The sequence below is a fragment of the Culicoides brevitarsis genome, chromosome 3, assembly GCF_036172545.1.
Source record: "Culicoides brevitarsis isolate CSIRO-B50_1 chromosome 3, AGI_CSIRO_Cbre_v1, whole genome shotgun sequence".
Classification (NCBI taxonomy): Eukaryota; Metazoa; Arthropoda; class Insecta; order Diptera; family Ceratopogonidae; genus Culicoides; species Culicoides brevitarsis.
The window spans coordinates 20,293,066-20,312,159 of record NC_087087.1 but is presented as its reverse complement, the minus strand read 5'-3'; the positions used below and the strand labels follow the sequence as shown (position 1 = coordinate 20,312,159).

At 26.9% G+C, this 19,094-nt stretch overlaps 3 protein-coding genes across 3 annotated transcripts; 2 read left to right on the top strand and 1 right to left on the bottom strand.

Moving 5' to 3' along the window:
• The first annotated feature begins 10,156 nt into the window (after positions 1–10,156).
• Positions 10,157–12,922, top strand: LOC134833248 (cytochrome P450 6a2-like). Its single transcript, XM_063847507.1, has 3 exons — positions 10,157–10,687; positions 10,749–11,510; positions 11,562–12,922. The coding sequence occupies exons 1-3, from the start codon at positions 10,291–10,293 to the stop codon at positions 11,741–11,743; spliced, it is 1,341 nt and encodes a 446-aa protein (XP_063703577.1). The 5' UTR covers positions 10,157–10,290; the 3' UTR covers positions 11,744–12,922.
• An 880-nt stretch (positions 12,923–13,802) lies between these two features.
• On the bottom strand, positions 13,803–15,851 carry LOC134835299 (apyrase-like). The gene is made up of 7 exons (XM_063850169.1): positions 15,710–15,851; positions 15,576–15,649; positions 15,308–15,517; positions 14,845–15,253; positions 14,628–14,785; positions 14,086–14,504; positions 13,803–14,030 (listed from the first exon to the last, which is right to left on the bottom strand). The coding sequence occupies exons 1-7, from the start codon at positions 15,849–15,851 to the stop codon at positions 13,934–13,936; spliced, it is 1,509 nt and encodes a 502-aa protein (XP_063706239.1). The 3' UTR covers positions 13,803–13,933.
• Positions 15,852–16,694: 843 nt separating this feature from the next.
• Positions 16,695–18,757, top strand: LOC134834223 (apyrase). The gene is made up of 7 exons (XM_063848807.1): positions 16,695–16,848; positions 16,902–17,127; positions 17,190–17,387; positions 17,446–17,848; positions 17,904–18,152; positions 18,209–18,551; positions 18,619–18,757. Exons 1-7 carry the CDS (start codon positions 16,721–16,723, stop codon positions 18,710–18,712), a joined length of 1,641 nt encoding a protein of 546 aa, XP_063704877.1. The 5' UTR covers positions 16,695–16,720; the 3' UTR covers positions 18,713–18,757.
• The last annotated feature ends 337 nt before the right edge of the window (positions 18,758–19,094 follow it).

Below are 19,094 nucleotides of genomic sequence, written 5' to 3'. Positions count from 1 at the left end.
GTTCAAAAATATATTTCATGTTTCGAAAAATTATATATATATTTATATCATGTGCAACAAGTACCTTTTATGTAAAAATATTATTATTTTGCTTTTTTTAATAAAAAGTCGGTTGAAAACATTTTTCTGACTTGCAAGTCCAAATAGAATTGTTGATTATCCATAACAATTATACAACAAATTAATGTTCTTCCATTTAAAACAGTTACAAATCATCTCAGGATTTTTACTACAAAAAAAAAATTGAAGAAACTTTCAAATTTTATTTTAAATACAATTGTCCAAATTTTCAAATAATTTAGCCCTAACGGAACATATTTAATAATATTTTTAGATTCAAACTATATTGAGTGCAATACACCTCCAGTTACCTCATAAATGAGTGTTTTTATGCTACTGTGTTCTACTATGTTTTAAAAGTAATAAACTGATGAACGATATAAACAAAATATAAGTTATTCAGAAGTTGTAATTCTCTATGCATGCAAAACATAACTATTTTTGAGCGATATTTTTTAATTTCGTCAAATTTTAACAAACTTTTTTTAACTTGAAATTTTTACAAAATAAATATCATTGCAACTTCCTGTAATATTTTTTGTATATGTTATGATACATTTTCGTCCAAAATATGTGCAAAAATTATTTCCTAAAATTTATATTATATTACGAATATAAAAATCCTAATCAGAGTAAAAAATGAATAGGTATATAAAAAATATAGTATAACAATATATTTAAATAAAATGTAATACTCATTATTTAATTGAATATTAACCCATTTAAAATAAATACGTCAAGTACAAAATTAAATTAATGAATATCTTAATTTTATCAAAATGTTATTAGTATAACATTATAACAATGATTAATTTTATTATAGTACATATATCAATTTGATTTTTTATAAAATTTGAAATAACTTTTATTTTAATAAGTTACTACTATTTAATTTGAAAGATTTATTAGTCAAATAAGTTTTGTTTGGTTAACCTAGCACAGTTTTTTACTCTGCGTACCTTAATAAATAAATTCTTTTTTTGATTATTATTTTTAATAATAAGATATTCGCAACAATTTTTAAGAAACCGATTTTGATATGATTTATTTTACTTAGTAAAAAAATATCAATTTATTTCAAAACCACCATGAAAATATCGATAATATAGTACTGTCAAAATTATTAATATGAAGTATAAATATAATTATGTTTTGCAATAAATAAAATAAAATTGCAAGTAAATTGTGTTTATAGTTTAATCATAATTGAAAACACAACTAGTACTTAAAGAATATTGTAAAATGTAATACAAAGGAATACATTTGGTTGGATGGACCCTTAGGTTACTACAATAAATGATCATTTTTAAATCATATGATTATTTATGATTTACATAAAACAATCCAATGTTGTATTTTTCTTGTAGCGTATAAGATGTATGTTATGGGTCTACATTGTCAAGAAGTGAAGAGAATCACTCTAGTGAAATTTAATTTGATGTTTACATATAAACGTTTTTAATACGTATGCTAAATATAATATAAGATTTTTTACTTATATGCTTATACTATGGATAGCATATAGTAGAATTACTTTAAAATTCCAAAGAAATATTCATTAATGAAAAAAAAGTGTGTGACTCATTATAAAATTCTATTTAATAAAATCAGAAAACTTTCAAAGTGAGTCGAGTAACACAAATTATATATCTTATTCAAAGTGGGCTGTTAGAAATCATAAGCATAATATATTTAAGTATATAAATTGAAATTACTGCCATCTTTCTAAAATTTAACAATACGAATACGTTATCAAAAAATAATGTAGCAAAATTTTCAGCCACATGCATGAAATGTGTATTATATGGTAATTTTGAATAGTATATTTATGAAAGATATGTAATTGGAAACAAAACTACCCAAAAATGTCGTTCATCGTACTAAGAGCTTCTAATTATTTTCTATATTTTCAAAATTTGTTATAAAAACCATTTGAGCTACAATTGGCATTAATGATGGCCTAAATTTACTAAATTTTAAGATTTAGATTTTGGTTGTACATATTTAATAAGGGTTTAAACTAAACGAAAATACTAAATATATTTCAATAATATTTGTAACAATGATATTGAAAAACACTTTTTCTCTAAAAAAAAAAAATAAATAATAAACCTATTTGGCAAATTTTCGTAAAAAAAGAGATGTTTTAAATGTGTAAGACTTGAACATGGAATGAAAGTGCTTTGAGTATATAAAGCAAAATTCACACAAAAAAGTGCCACTTTTTATTGGAGAATGCTTAATATTCTATTGAATAATATGTGACCAAGAGATGAAATATAATAAAACCTTTGATTATGGTTAAAAAAAAATCGCACAATTCTTAAGTTAAAAATATATACAAAAAAAAAATAGTTTTTTTACAATGTCTAGAAACACGAAAATCTTATACCTACTTACCAATTTTACAACAAATAACACATATATATATATAACAAAAACTCACTTTGTTTTTGTAAAAAGAATACTTAATAAGGAAATCGTTAATTCTTTAAAGCAATACATTAAAAACTACTTCTATATATTTGGTTCATTTTTGCATGAAAATAAAAAGTGTATACAATATTAATATACCTAATATTGGAATGATAAAAAATTGAAACGAACAGAAGACTGGAACATTTTACAATAAATATTTTACAATCATAACTTATGCAAAGTAGCTTATTTTTTGAAGCGAATCTAAATGTCTTTGAATATCAATTAGAAAAACACAACTAAATTTATTGCATTAATATTCATACAAAATGATTATATTCGATACTTTTATAAATATATGAATTAATTGAAAAGTTGGATAAAATGAGAAAATTTTCTAACAATGCGAAACAAAAAAATCTTAATATAATGATGATGGCGATTATTTAGTAGCTATGTATCAGTTATATACAATAACATAGCAGTTGTTTGTAAAAAAAAGTGAAAGATCAATTTTTAGTGATTTACTAAAAAAAATATGTTCAGGGAAGTATCTCAGGAAATTACATATATATACTAAAAAAAGAAGATCACTGCCAAAATTATTCAAACTGATCTTTATCTCTTGCACATACAAAAACAACAAAAATTCATCAAAAACGTAGATACTTTCTTTCACTGCATTATATACTCTTTATAGCACAAATTTATTAATACACATACAAATACACATTCAATTAATATTTTTTTGTGGTTTTTTCTATATATCACATTAATTGTCTTTTTATTATAATAAATTGATGTTTTCATAATAATAACAATATTTTTTAAATGTCGTCACAGTTTTATACGAAATTAAAATAAATAATATTTATAAGTAAAGTATATTATTTTTTAAAAATTAGAAAAAAACCTTACACAATAAAAGCACGATGTATTATTCCTACATAATAAATGCTTTAAGTACGCAAATACTATGGTAAAACATTAACAATATTCATGTTCCTAAGCCACAAAATATAAAATATAATTGCATCAAATACCAACTCAAGCTATTTTAACTTCACTAAAATATACTATACCAGAGAATTATCTTCGCCATGCTTCTTGTTATTATCATTGTTTTGATAAATAAAAACTTAAAATATGTAAAAACAGAAAAAAATCATAGATTTTGACGAATGTTTGAATTAAAATTTTTTCAAAAAATTTATTATGAAATAAATACATCCTTTTAGTTATTTTATTTTTTTTTTTCATTATAATAATAATCTCTTTCGACAAAGATATTATAATTATGGGAACGGTTTGAATTATATCGACTTAATTTATTTACTGTAAAAGTTACAAGAAAATTGTTCTAAATTCATGTGTGTTAAATGAGTTGTATTTAAATTATAATAATAAATTTTGAACGAATATATAAAAGATATTTAGAGCTTGTTTTTTAAATTGTATACGAAAAAAATAAATATTTTTATACATTCGATAATACTTGTCTTTCAAAACAATTGAAACCCAATTGGTAATGTTTGGAAAATGTTATTAAAAAAAACAACATCAAAATCTTAATAAAAAGAACTATCTGTGAAAATCAATTTTAAAAATTGAAAATCAATGTCATTTCTGTTTTGAATTATTCAGCAAAATTAAAAAAAGCTCACAACGGATTGTGATAAACAAATATTCATATACTACATTTACGTATGTTTAAAAACTATACTACCAAAAGAATGAAATTATTAAAAATTGAAAAAATAAACATTTAGATGATTAATCATTAAATTTATTTTGTCAATTTATATTTTTTTATTCTGAGCAATCATCATTTTGTCAAAAACTATTCGAAATATATACATTTTAGTATATGTGAACATAAAAAAAGACATATTGCATTTGAAACAATCAATTTTAAATAAAATCTGTATTTCAAATTTTGAAACAATTTATTAGTGTTGTCACAAAATCCATAAGTTAGATTTACAAGTGAGAGTAGTTTTTACTCGGTTTTGGTATCTTACCGTTAATTCTGACTTTTTTGTCAGTAACTTTCATATTATTTTAAAATTAACAGAAATATCTGTGAAAAAATATGGTTGTAAGATGACTTTGAAAAAAATAAACAATAATTATATGATGCAACACTAAAGAAAAAAATATTTTTTTTTAAATTTATATTCATAATGATACATGTATATTATTCTAATCAACGTGAATTTTGTGTGATGTAGTTTGATGTTGTGTACGTTTTTTTTACGAGCAAAAAATGAATTTAAAATCTTTTGGCCCAATCTTTTATTTAGTTTTCTTTGTCGATTTTAATTATATGAGTTGCACTCATAAAACGCTTAATATAATTGATTCTCTAAGAAAGAAACGAGAATTTTGTATGTATATATACTCATATGTTTAGTGTTTTGATGCAATTATATATACCATAAGCTTTTGCATAGAGTTTTAGATGTTTCATATAATACTTAATATTAGAAGTAGCATAACTCATGTTTTTCCTATTGCTTCGAAGTTAAATAACTAAAAATAAAGAAATACTTTATTTTATTTGAATATATTTGATAATTTGTAAAGGTCTTTTATTAATTTCGCTATATTTTAAATAAAGATACAATATATTATTAATTGAACTTTATACTTTCACATACAAACTAAATTATGGGTGCATTAAAGAACGCTCATTGCTTCCATCATGATTTTCTGTATTTTTTTTTTCATCGAACGCGTTTAAGTTAAAATTTGATGAATTGTAGGTACGATTCATCGGAAAACATCAAAAATATTAAAATACCTATGGCATCAAACGTTAAGAATATTCATCAAAACACATTCAAAATGGAAAAAATATTAGAGAAAAAATGGAAGCGATGAGTGTTCTTGAATACACACTATATATTGAGTAATATTATATTATTTATATATTTCAAAGATGATTTTTTTGTAAAAAAAAATATTTCAAAGAGATTTATTTACCTAAATACGGGTAAATAATAATTTATTTTGTTTATGAATCATACTGTTCTAAATCATTAGTAGAATCTATTTATGTTTTTAATTAAATACTTGCATTTATTATAAAAATGTATTAAATTGAAAACTAAATTATATTATTATATTATAGTAAAAAATCATACTTTGTACCTTTATTTAAATTAATTATACTACAACAATTATTATCTAATGATTATCACAAATAATAATAGAGAAAGAATAATTAAAAATATTTAATATGTATGATTTGTAACTAATTATGCATTTTTGTTAATTTGCTATCATTTATTACAATTTATTATCTATGTATGTATTTTATATAAAGCGCTTCATGGATATTAAAAATATATAAAAATAAATATCAAATATATGTATGCTGTTGGCATCCTAAATGTTTTAAGAAGTATAATTACTTATTATAGAAGTCTTATTACCTACAAAATAACCTCACATGTAGTGAGTGTACAAAAAAAACTTAAAAAACAATAATATATGCATAAGTTAGAAACTATGTTTAATAAATCCAAATAAAAAGGAAATGGTCTTTATATAGAATGTTACTAAGAGAAGAAAATGGAAAGTTATCTATCAGATGTTTGTTATGAGTTATTTCTTTAATTACTTCACAGTATAATCCAAATATACTATATAATATCCAATATTTAAATTAACAGTGGTACAAAATATTACAATTTTTATAAACAAAATGTTTTATTAAATATCTTCACAAAATCACCCTGTCCCCACGCAGATCGTAGCATAATTTAATTATATAGCATTTTTATTCAAAGAATAATAAATTAAATATATGACAAAGATTTGGCAGTTTAATTGGAAATTGACTACTGACATATTTTAGTGATTGTCAGTTAAAAATATCTTCATATGTTACATGTTTGAGAAAAAAAGTATAACGAAAATATATAGTATAAAGGAAAGTCTATAAAAAGTTGGAGCAAATCAATTTAATTTACAGGTAATTAAAAAAAATAGGAATGTCACAAAATATATACTTATATAAAATAGGGCTTTATCTGGCTACACATACAAAATATAAAATAAAAAAAAAACATTAAAACATAATAAAAACACTTATAAACCAATATTCAATTTCTAATATAAATTATAGTTTTATTCTTAGTAATTATATAAACATTATAGAAGATTTAAAATAATTATTACCTATCAATTTAAATAAATTTTTAGACAATTTTTTTCACACTACAATCTTTAATTTTTATATCGTACATTTATAACAACTATAACAAATAATGGTCATATAATCTATTTACAGCATAATCCTTAAACCTTGCATAGTACTTATATTTAAGAAAAGAATTAATTTATAATTTAGACAAACTATAATAAACATAACAAAATATTATATTTTTCTTTAAATACTTGAATAATAGAGACTACTACTAAGAGAGATACCCATATAAAGGTAAATTTGACTACAAACGAAACACAAACAAAAAAAAACAAAATAAGAAATTAAATACCTCAATTAAGCAAATACACGCGTACAAGAAATTCAAAAAGTAACAAATCGAAGAGGATAAATTTAAGAAAAGAAACTTACTACCTTTATACAACAAACATTTTGGAAAGTATATATATATATATATTACAAAAAGTTATATTGTTTAAAAACGTAAATGAAATAAAAAAAATACGAAGAGTCTCACAGTGAAAACGAGTATATTTAAAAGATTTAAATAAAATTCCTAATTAATAGATCAATAGTTATGAATAGAACTTAGTGATTTATACTAACCATACTTTTGCGCATTTACTATTATTAATAATAAAATTGAAAAAACATTATCCCTTATATATCGTAACAGTAATTTATGCTCTATAATATAACTCAGCTATATATGATAAGTAGTTTGATACCAGTTAAAATGCATTGTAGATTTTTTGAAGTCAAACAAAACAAAATAAATTATTTGAAAGCTATTAAAACACCAAATAAAATTATTTCAAAAAGTTATATACAGATAAATAAAATATTGTCATACTTATTATTATGCAAAAAAACATATTCTGTAGCCCATAATTTTTATGAATAAGAAAAATGTGTGGATATTTGGTTGGGCCAAAAGACCGTTTAATTTTTTATTAAAATTAATAAATAAACATAAAACTAAAAAAAAATGTATTTTTTTGTTGTATGAGTAAGTGGTAAGTAAAATTTTTATCAGTAGGTCTTTAAATTTTATTTTTTAAAAAGTTAAATCGATTTCGACTTTGAAACATCATGTTTTTTTTTTGTATTATAGGAACAATGTGCAAGTTAAAGAAAATCGAATTTTATTCTATTTATTTTGAATTAGAAAATTGCATTGTTTTTAGATGGTTATGTATATTTGACCTAGCTCGTTATAAAACTCAACAACTGAGACGTTTTGCGTAACAAATGCTCAAAATTTTTTGGTCAAAATTTTGTAGCTGTTGGCTAATACCTTTGTTTTCAAGTCAAAAATTATCCATTCATTGATTTGTTTGTCTTTTTAGCTGTTTCGTACAATTATTTAATCACTAAAGAACGAACAATCTCGTCTAAAAATTTAAACGATAAATTATGAAAATTATCGAAAATCTTGAACATATCTTGAACCTATTTAGGTAATAGAAATTGTTTATAAGACAAATTCATGTGTTTTAAGCTATATGGAGTGACTTTGTGAAACATTTTTGCTTGTTGATCTGGCTTAATTTTAACATACCTATTTGTACATATGAGATTCTTTTTCGCGAGCTTGCATACATACGTATATAATACTTAAATAAGCTGGAAGATGCGGGAAAAGAGAAAAAAAATGTGCAAAAAATATTAGAAAAAAAAAAAAAAACTCAAGATAGAAATTTTAAGAGAAAAAAAAGAAAAAAAATCGGGAAAAAATTTTATAAAATTGTATTTTAGACAACTGTAATTTTAGACAATTGTATCTTGTATTTTCTGAAACATTTTTTATATTTTTTTAGATATATCAATTACTATGTATATTACTATAGTAATATATATGGATATATTATACACATTATTGAAGTTTTTTAAAGTTTAAATATGGATTTATACATATATACATTATACATGAATAGCGCCTATAGTCTATTTATTACTGCTTTACAAAATCGAAAATTTTTCTATCATCAAGTGGACCAATTTTATTTGGATGTAGTCTAAAAATATTTAAAATTTCTTCATTTTTCGTATCAGGCCCATATAACATATTGTTGAGTAGCAAAAAAAAAGATATTCACGCAGGATTGAATAAACTAAAAAAATCACTCTGCAAACTTTCAGCCTCTCACAACCATAGAAGAAATATTATGCACTTAATAGGATCTTACATAAAATCATTTCTCAAAAGTTTGTATGTATTTCAAAATGAAGATTTTTCAAAACTTTAATATTCAACCAATTGCAATTCATACAAAAATTATGTCAATCGCTTAAGAATCAAACCTTTTGTACCAATATTTTTGGATTTTAGGCACCAAGGCGAAAACTCATTTTTCATAATTTAGGTTAGGTTAGGTTTGAGGATGCATCACCGCGGTCCGAAAACCTATTGTGACCGCTATGACAAAATGTCATAGCATGGTCAGGTGTAGATCTTACGAGCTACACCTATCCTTATACCTAAGTCAGTTAGTCCAATTCCAATCAAAAACTTATAAATTATTCTAAGCTGATGTCCTTCAAGTTCAGGTGGATCCAAGATAGTTCAGCAAGATTTCTTTCCTTTTGCCATAGTGTTCAGAATCGCATACCAAGTGTGCTGCTGTTTCTTTTCCTGTTATCCTGTGAAAAACCTGCGAATCCTGTGAAAAACCCAACAATCCATCTTATTTGCTCCTTCGTAACAAATCTTTTAGATTGTCTTAAGCCTTTGGTATTTTCGTAAAAAGTTGACCATTCTTCGAAGAGTTTTCTTCTAATATCATCTTTAATAACAGAAGGAGATACTCCACATACGAATTCGTCAGCAGAATGTGTCATTTCTGATGCTCTCCGTGCAAGTTCATCTGCTACTTCATTTCCCTCAACACCAAAGTGTCCCGGAACCCAAATTAGGTTTTAGTTATTTTTGCTTCCAATTTCATTTAGCTTTTCAATACAGTATACGGTTTGCAATGAAGAAATTTTGTTACTTTGGATCGCTTCAAGTGCAGATAAGCTATTCGTAGTTATCATAAAGTCTCTATTTATGCTGATTTCTTTTGACAGTATGTGAGCACAACAAATTTAAATAAAAATTTTTAAATTAAAATGAAAAGTTTTTGACCATGAGGTTTTTGAATTTCTAGTAATTTCATAATTTTTAACATATGTTTAAATAAAATTCGTTCGGTTCATGAATCACACTGTAAAAAATTGGTGTCTCGCAAGCGGAAAATTCCGCGAGACACTTTGCGAGACACCAATTTTTTATAGTACATGAATGTTTGTTTAAGAGTGTAAATTTTTATGAAATTTATTTAAATTTGCATTTTCCCGTATTTATCAGTTATGTCACTTCACATATGAACTTATGCACTAACACAACGAAATATTTTAGATTACTAATTCTGTCATTTTTTCGATTTTAGTTGCATGACATTTCTCGCTTCGGAATGTTGACGCTTTTTGTGATATTAATTTTTATACTCTGTGCATACCTTCTATTATATTACAAATTTACATTTTGGACAAGAAAGGGAATTCCACACTTGAAACCACATAGCTGGTTTTTTGGAAATTTAAAAGGTGTAGGTGGTCGAAATGTTGCCGAATATTTAGGATGTGTCTATAATGACATGCAAAAGGCTGGTTTAGAAAAAATTTCTGGTTTTTTTTTCTTTACGGAGCCCGCTTTGTTAGCAACTGATGCAAAACACATTCGCTTGGTGTTAACAAATGACTTTGATTATTTTCACGATAGAGGAGTATTTGTAAACGAGAAGGATGATCCATTATCGGCTCATTTATTTTCCTTAGAAGGCACCAAATGGAAAAGACTGCGAAAAAAATTTACTCCAACATTTACATCTGGTAAAATGAAAAACATGTTTGAAATTCTATTAAAAGTGGCAAATGAATTAAATTATGTCATAAGGGAAACGATTGAAAATTATGAAGAAAGAGTCGAAATTAGAGACTTTTGCTCACGCTTCACCATAGATATAATCGGATCATGTGCATTTGGCATTGAATGTAACCATATAGTAAATCTTACAAAATTACTAATTACTAATAATCTAAATGTAATTTCTAGGCAACAGTCTTCGGGATACACATTCAGAATTTAAGGAAATTGGGATGCAATGCTTTGGAAATTCAGCTATAGAAATGTTTAAACTGGCTTTTATGAGTGCATTTCAAAGGTTTTCACGTAAAATTGGATGTAGGTTCACAACAAAACGAACCGAGGAATTTTTTTTTCGCATCATAAAAGAAACAATCGATCATCGTCAAAAACATAATGTTGATAGAAATGATTTTATGGAACTTATGATACAGTTGATGCAAACAGGAAGATTGAAGGATGAAAGTTCCTTAGATGAAAGTACTGACGAAAGTCCCTTGACATTTAACGAAATTGCGGCACAATGCTTTATATTTTTCGTTGCTGGGTTTGAAACTTCTTCAAGTACAATGTCTTATTGTCTCTATGAACTGGCGAAAAATCAAGATGTGCAAAATCGCTTGAGATCACACATACACGAAACTATAAGAAATCACAATGGTCAAGTGACATATGAGGGATTGTTAGAGATACCTTACTTGGATCAAGTCATAAATGAGACACTTCGATTATATCCACCAGTTTCATTATTGCAGAGAAAATTGGTAAAGCCGTACAAAGTTCCTGGTACAAATTCATACATAGATCCTGGTCTTGTTGTATTTATCTCAGTGTATGGAATACAAAGGGATGCAAGATATTTTAAAGATCCTTTAAAATTTGATCCTACCAGATTTAGTTCTGAGAACTATAAAAATATTCAGCCTTACTCATTCATTCCTTTTGGAGAAGGTACTACCTTTATGATTTAGTCGAAGACTTTACATATTTTTTTTTCGACAGGACCACGTCAATGTATTGGAATAAGATTTGGAATGATGCAGGTACGTTTAGGTATCATCACATTTCTCAAAAATTTTAGAGTAGAAGTGTGTGAAAAAACAGCTCCAGTTATAAAATTGGCACCCACATCTCCGATGCTCTTGCCTAAACATGGCATTCAATTGAAGATTTCAAAAATCTAGTATGGACGATGATATATATTCAATTCAGAGGTCCCATTAACTTTTCTAATTAATTTTGTTAATTAATTTCATTGTTTAAAAATGACTCCATTGTGCTAGTTGTCAACTTATGTTTTTGCATTAATTTTAATATGGTTTCCGAGATATGGCTTCACTAAGTTTAAGCTTCATTCAGTAATTTTTCAATTTTTTGAATTAATATTAGACACTATATAGTTGTGTAAGGTAAGAACTTGGCAAATTAGACAAATTAGCAAAGAATTTTCATCGAGTTTTCATGAATAAACTTCATGAATTTCTCAATAAACGTGATTATATTGGACAAATTTTAACATTTCAACCAAATTTGCAAGTAGGTACACTTTTGGACAAAATAAAAAAAATATCAACAGAAAGTACGTCTCAGGGCAAATACATGGTCAAAATATATTTTCATATACGTGTACATAAGAATAAATAATAAAAATGTAACAAGAAAATCGACAACATGACTAGAATTATAAGTTTTCCGAAAAAACTTACAACAACGTCCATTCATGTGTAATAATGATTTTTGCATGAGTAATGTGTGTCTTTTCGCTTACTAGGACTTCATAAAACGCAATCCGTTAGGCATGTCCTTTAGTGAATATAAAAAAGAAAAGAAAACAGCATGTAATATTAATGAATTGAATGGTTATTGAACGTGATGATTGGCATTGATGTGCCTTGATGTGCTTAGCATATATTATATTATTTTTATAATGTAGGACAGAATTGAAGCAAATTTTGCATTATGTGTACTACTCATATATGTGGACAATACAAACATTAACATTTGTGGCAAAATTTACAAAAGGGGTTGTTGGCCCTTCTAAAGAATAAATTTTTGTTTTTTCAAACATTTCAAATTTTTTTTCTGCATTTTTAAATTATAATAGAACAAAAAAGCCTTTTATCTATCATACACACATGACTTACCTCTACATGCTTCGCAACTTTTTATATTGTAAATTGAAATCACATATGGACAAACATGTCCCCTGTTTTAGAATAACTTTATTAGCCCGCAAAGATGCACGGGTTAAACTAAACAAAATACATTATATGTAGGTATATCCGGATTAGAAATTCAATAAATTTAGAATCTGTCAAGTGTATGTTCATGTTTTGTATAAATTACCTACCTTAAAAATGAGATTTATTATTTACGCCTTTTCCCATATGTGAAGAAGTAGCTTTTCGTATGTGTTTTTAAAAGAAAAGCGGATATCAATTTAAAAAGTAACATATTTTGCCAATTAAAATTTTGTGTATTCATCATAAGTTTTTTATATCAATAAACAAATATTTAGTTTTTTTTCAAAAAATTTGAGAAACAACAAAAAAAAAAAGACGAAGTACAAAGAACCTGAAAAATATCAACATTTTTCCAATTGTCTACGTATATCTACAAGACAAATTTGAATTGAGTGAAAAATGCCTGTAGCTACAAAAAAAAAAAATAAATAAATGGCAAAAAGAACAAGAGGATGAAAAACCATCAGCCAAATATTTTATATTTTGTTTTGATTTGGTTGAAAATATTGCTTTTAAATTGAATGAGTATTGGATTCATTCAATTTAATCTAAAGAAAAGTTTGTGTCGTTTAACAATGGACAGTGTTTGATTTGACTTCTAAGCACATATTCGCATAAAGTATAGCTCGCGGATATTGCCAAGGAAAAGAAACTCCCCCGTTTTTCTACTTAAATTATTCAGTCGTTTAGTTTTGATGCGGCTCAAGAGAATGATAGAAATAACTTTCACCCGATTAGTTAATTAAATTGCTTTTCTACGCCTCACATACAAAAATGAACCCTCCAGTCTATGGAATTGTTGAAAAAATTGTTCTGCTTTCCTTGATTTATTTATTGATTCATTTATATCTATTATCAGTTGCTAATACTCGCTGTTTTGTACCTTCATTATGTTCTACAAGAAAGATATACTACACACATAAATTATTGACACTTCAAACACTACAATACTCAAGTAAATTGTTGAACAAGAAAAAGGATGGTTGTATATTTTACTTATAATTAGGTTAGTTGAATTAGTTCTGTCATTTAGTTTTATATCTTCACCAGCTCAAAGTTACACAATATTTATCTTTAATTAAGGATATTGCAGTATTTGGTGACAAGATGAAAGACACTGAATAATAATTATTAATACTTCATCGTTATTCTGCCTTGTAATTTAGGATTTAATACCTTGTGGCTTTTAAAGTACTTGGAAAACACATCGATATCAACTTTGCCGATACTTAAAAAAAAGCTTATTAAAATCAGAATTTTTTAAAAGTGCAAAAAGATATTACCTGTGTTCTAGTTTATCAGTTTTAAACATCGTGAATCCATCACCTCCCTTAAAAATAAAAGATGGAATCATCACCTCATATAGTTTATTATTGTCTAAATCGTTGTAAATTATGTCATTGCCATTTTTTTCGAGCACTAAAATTTTTTCCGCTCTTTGGTTAATAGGATTGTTTAGATTATACACGATTTTGAATCCAGATACTTGTAGAAGATTTCTAAATACTTTATTATATTTATGGGAATCCAAATCCACAGCGTGTTCAAAAACATCTCTTAATGTTTTACCAGATATTTTAACGACATCAAGTGTATTTCCGAATGGCACCATTGTAAGTAAATCATTAAATGTAATTGGGCCTGGCTGAAAAGAGGTTCGAATTCCTCCTGCATGGTGCAATGCCAATAAAATGGATTCATCCTGTAATCAATAGATTTATAAAACGATAAATTGATTATTCTTTCAATCTTTTTTACTTTTTAATTTTTTTTCTCATGATTTGACTTCTTCCTACATTAGTTTTAAATGCGGTAAATAACTCACCGACTCCACCATAGCATCTGTAAGCAAATCTCCTGCGGTACATTCCCCCAATTTACAGTTTGAATTGTCTATTAAGACTTTTGCTTCACCAAAATAATGCCGACCTCTTCTTTCAACTTCTTGTTTCCACGGCTCTAACTCTTTTACAATATCTTCGTCTTTTTTTAAACGCTTATTTATATCTTCAGGTGCTTTATAACGAATCAATAATAGTTACCTTCATCCACATCATGGCTCAAAAAAATATTGTTTCCAGTCCATGAGTCTACATTGCCTTCATCGTCAAATTTAACTCTCAATACACCAACATATTTCCCATAAGCACCTGCTTGAACAATCAACACAATATGTCCGTCGTCTTGAGTAATAACTAATGGATATGTATCTGCTGGTTTCTCATATGGATTAGTTATATCCACTCCGTTGTAAAGATATGTATGAGAATGGCCACCAACAATAACATCAATCAATGGTCCACCGTGTTTTGCAATTTCTTTGTCAACTACAATACCACAATGCGATAGAACAATAATTATATCGACATTTTCTTGGGCTAGAAGATTAGCTTGATGTTTGACCATTTGAATTTCATCAAAGAAAGTAATGTTTCCTGTGTTCGATATCTCCTAGAAAGGTTCTATTATGTATTTAAAGAAAAAAATAATGAATTTTTTCATTACATTAACAGTCTTTATAATTACTCCAATGACTCCAATTCGAATACCACCCTTATTAATTATTGTTCGTCCATGAATCCTATCCTTTGAATATTGTTGCAAGAAAGTTAAGCTTTGTTCATCAATGTTACTTAATACCAGTTTTGACTTAACACTGCTCAAAAATGGCAATAATCCATCGATGCCATGGTCAAATTCATGGTTACCGACTGTCTATTTATATAGTTTTATAATTTAATTGCAATTTAATTTTGTATCTCTAAAAAGTTACCAGAACATCTGCTGGTAACATGTTCAAAAAATGTTTCGTAACGTTCCATGTGAACATTGTGTACCAAGGAGTTCCTGTAAGTAAAATAATAATAAAACATACACTGGTCAATTGGTTAACTACTTTTTTCTCACCTTGAAAATTATCTCCCGCATTCAGGTACAACGGATGGTCATCTTTATATTTCTGTTGTATATATTTAATCATATGAACTAATCGGGCATATCCACCAATACATTTTTCTCTGTCCTTACACGGTGATGTATTCGGACTCATTTCCTCAAAATGTGAATGGAAATCGTTAATATGAATTATCGTTAATTGAACCGATTTTACAAATTTTTTGTTTACACAGATTACAAGAAAAAATAAAAAGTATCCAAGCTTCATTTTAACTTTAGAACGTGATATTCTATAAAGAAATAATTTTATTTACTGATGAAACAGATAACTCGTCACGCTTTATATTGTGGGTTGGTATTTATTCAGTATTACAACATATTGCAATTTCAATTTTTTAAATTTATAAAACTTTGTGAATAGCTACACTACATTTCCAACATACGAAAATCACTGGACAGCAAAAACGAAATGTATGTATAATTTTTGCACTTAACTACGAAATTTTCTAAGAATTATTTTTTTTGTCACAAAAAAATGTTTTCCGCTAAAAATGATTTTATCGTAATCATTGGTCAACTATGATAATGCTCCAAAATATCCAAACTTTGAAGCTTCATATATTTTTAACACACGAGATTTTTTCGTGTTCTGAGGAGCCAGGTAGGGTTTTGACCAAAGATTACTAATAAAGCATTTCTAGCGAAGAAAGAAACATTTGTGGCAAGAAAATAAATTCTTAGAAAAAGTTGTAGATGGTTTCTTCATTCGATGTAGAAAAATTAACAAGATCAGAACATTAACCTGTTTATTATCTTACGTTCTTGTATAAATACATATGTGTTCAAAGCTCATGCTTATCTGATTAAAGTACCTTACTGATCATTTTATAATACTGAAATGTTATCTTTGATCAAAATTTTTAATCTTATCGCAAATTTTAAAGCAAAACAGGTAGTTAGTTAACATCATTCAATGCAGATAAATTCAGTCAAACTCAAACACCTGAACGTGCTGTTAGCGAAATGAAACTGTTGGCTTTGATTTTTGGATTGATTCCATTGTATTTGACTGCAGTAAAATCTGCAACCTTGTCCGTGAAAGACGAATTGTTTCCTTTGGCAATTATCCACATCAACGATTTTCACGCTCGGTAACAAAAAAAAAGAAAATCTCAAATTTTCTAGACTGACGAATAAATTTTAGTTTTGAAGAAACAAATACGTTATCAAATACATGCAAGGCAGGTGAAAAATGTATTGGAGGGTATGCAAGAACGGTAACCGTTGTAAAACAATTGAAAGAAAAGCACAAAGATCACAACCCGATATACTTGAATGCTGGCGATAATTTCCAAGGTACATTGTGGTACAATTTCCTGCGATGGAATGTTACAAGTCATTTTTTGAACTTATTACAAGCAGACGTCATGGTAATGTATACCTCAGCCTTCTTATGATAACAAAAAATGATAAAAGTTAAATCTTATTTTAGACGATAGGAAATCATGAATTCGATCATGGTATAGAAGGAGTCGTACCTTTTTTGAAAGAAATCAAGTCTCCTATGGTTGTTGCAAATATTGATTCTTCGGATGAACCCACGTTCGCTGGAAATTATAACCATACACTTGTACTTAACAAAGGTGGTCGGAGAATCGGAGTCATTGGAGTTGTTCTACATACCTATAATGTAAAGTAAAATTAATGTTTCTTCACAAAACCTATGAATTACTTGAAAACTTTTGTAGATATTAGCAAAGACAGAAAATCTTAAATTTTTGGATGAGGTTACGACAGTGAAGGAAGAAGCACAAAAACTGCACGATGATGGTGTTGATATTATTATTGTGCTATCTCATTCCGGCATTGAAATGGACCGCAAAATTGCAAAGGAAGCAGGGCCTTACATTGACGTGATTGTAGGTGGTCATTCGCATACATTTTTATATAGTGGACCTCCACCAGGTGAAGATACACCAGCCGACGTTTACCCGGTCATTGAGGAACAAGAAAGTGGCCGCAAAGTTTATATAGTTCAGGCTTCAGCATATACGAAATATGTAGGAGAACTGACTCTTTATTTTGATTCTGAAGGAAACGTAAAAAAAACAGAGGGAAATCCAATTTACTTATCGAATGATATTGTACCAGGTATGTTGATTTTTAGAAAACTAACATAAATAAATGTTTGAAAACTGGCGTTTAGATCCGGAAATGATTGAGGAACTAAAACCATGGAAAGAAGCTGTCGATGCTGTTGGAAATAAAGTACATGGTGAATCAAAAGTCCTATTGGAAAAACCTCCTTGTGTTAAAAGGGAATGTAACATAGGAAACTTTGTAACTGACTCTTTTGTAAATCACTTTGTAGGCAAAGGTGAAAAAGATGAATGGACTTATGTCTCCATAGGACTTCAAAATGCTGGGGGTATTAGAACTAGTCTTTCAAAAGGAGGTAAGCATCAATACCGATTCATGTAAAATTAATGAAACAATTTTGTTGTTACTTAGAACTAACATACTCTGACTTGATTGCTGTTTTACCGTTTTCCAACGAATTGGTCACCTTCGAAATTCGTGGAGATAAATTATTGCAAGCACTAGAGTATAGTGTCGAACAAAATGGGACTAGTCAATCAAATATGTTGCAAGTTTCGGGTCTGAGAGTCGTGCTTAACATGAAAAATCCTGCAGGAGAGCGGGTTGAGTCAGTCAATATTCTATGTAATAAATGTAAAATACCTGCATACGAGCCGTTGAGCTTGTTCAAATATTACCGTGTAGTGATGCCGTCATTTTTAGCTGATGGTGGGGACGGCTTTAGCTGGTTCAAAGATTTTGGAATTGACAGAAAGTAACTATTTGCATATAGTATAATATTTAACTTACGTTTTAAATAATATTCTTTATATATTTTTTAGATTGGGAGGTATTGATATTGATATCTTTACAAAGTATGTTGAAAATGTGTCACCCATATTTGCTTCTACAGAAGGAAGGATAAAATTTTTATAAATATATTTTTCTGAACAACGTAATAAATCTTTCTTTAAAAATGAATAAACCATTCAAATAATTTGATTATACATTTTTAGGTTGTGCCTTTTAAAGCATTCATATTTTCTTTTCACTTTATTTAATCTTCAAATTGCTCGAGGATTGTTTTTCACAAGTGTTTTAAGAATTTCACACCCTTTTTTTTGTTTGAAAAAAATATTATGTTTAGTTTGTCGATTAGGGGTTGATTTAATTCAGATTTATTGATGCACAATCGATGAATAATATTTATACTCAATTTGTAAACATACGAAAAAAAAAATTTGTATACTAATATATCTATTTATTCACAAAAATGTTAATACTTACGAGGGAGTTAAATTCATTGAATTGAACAAAC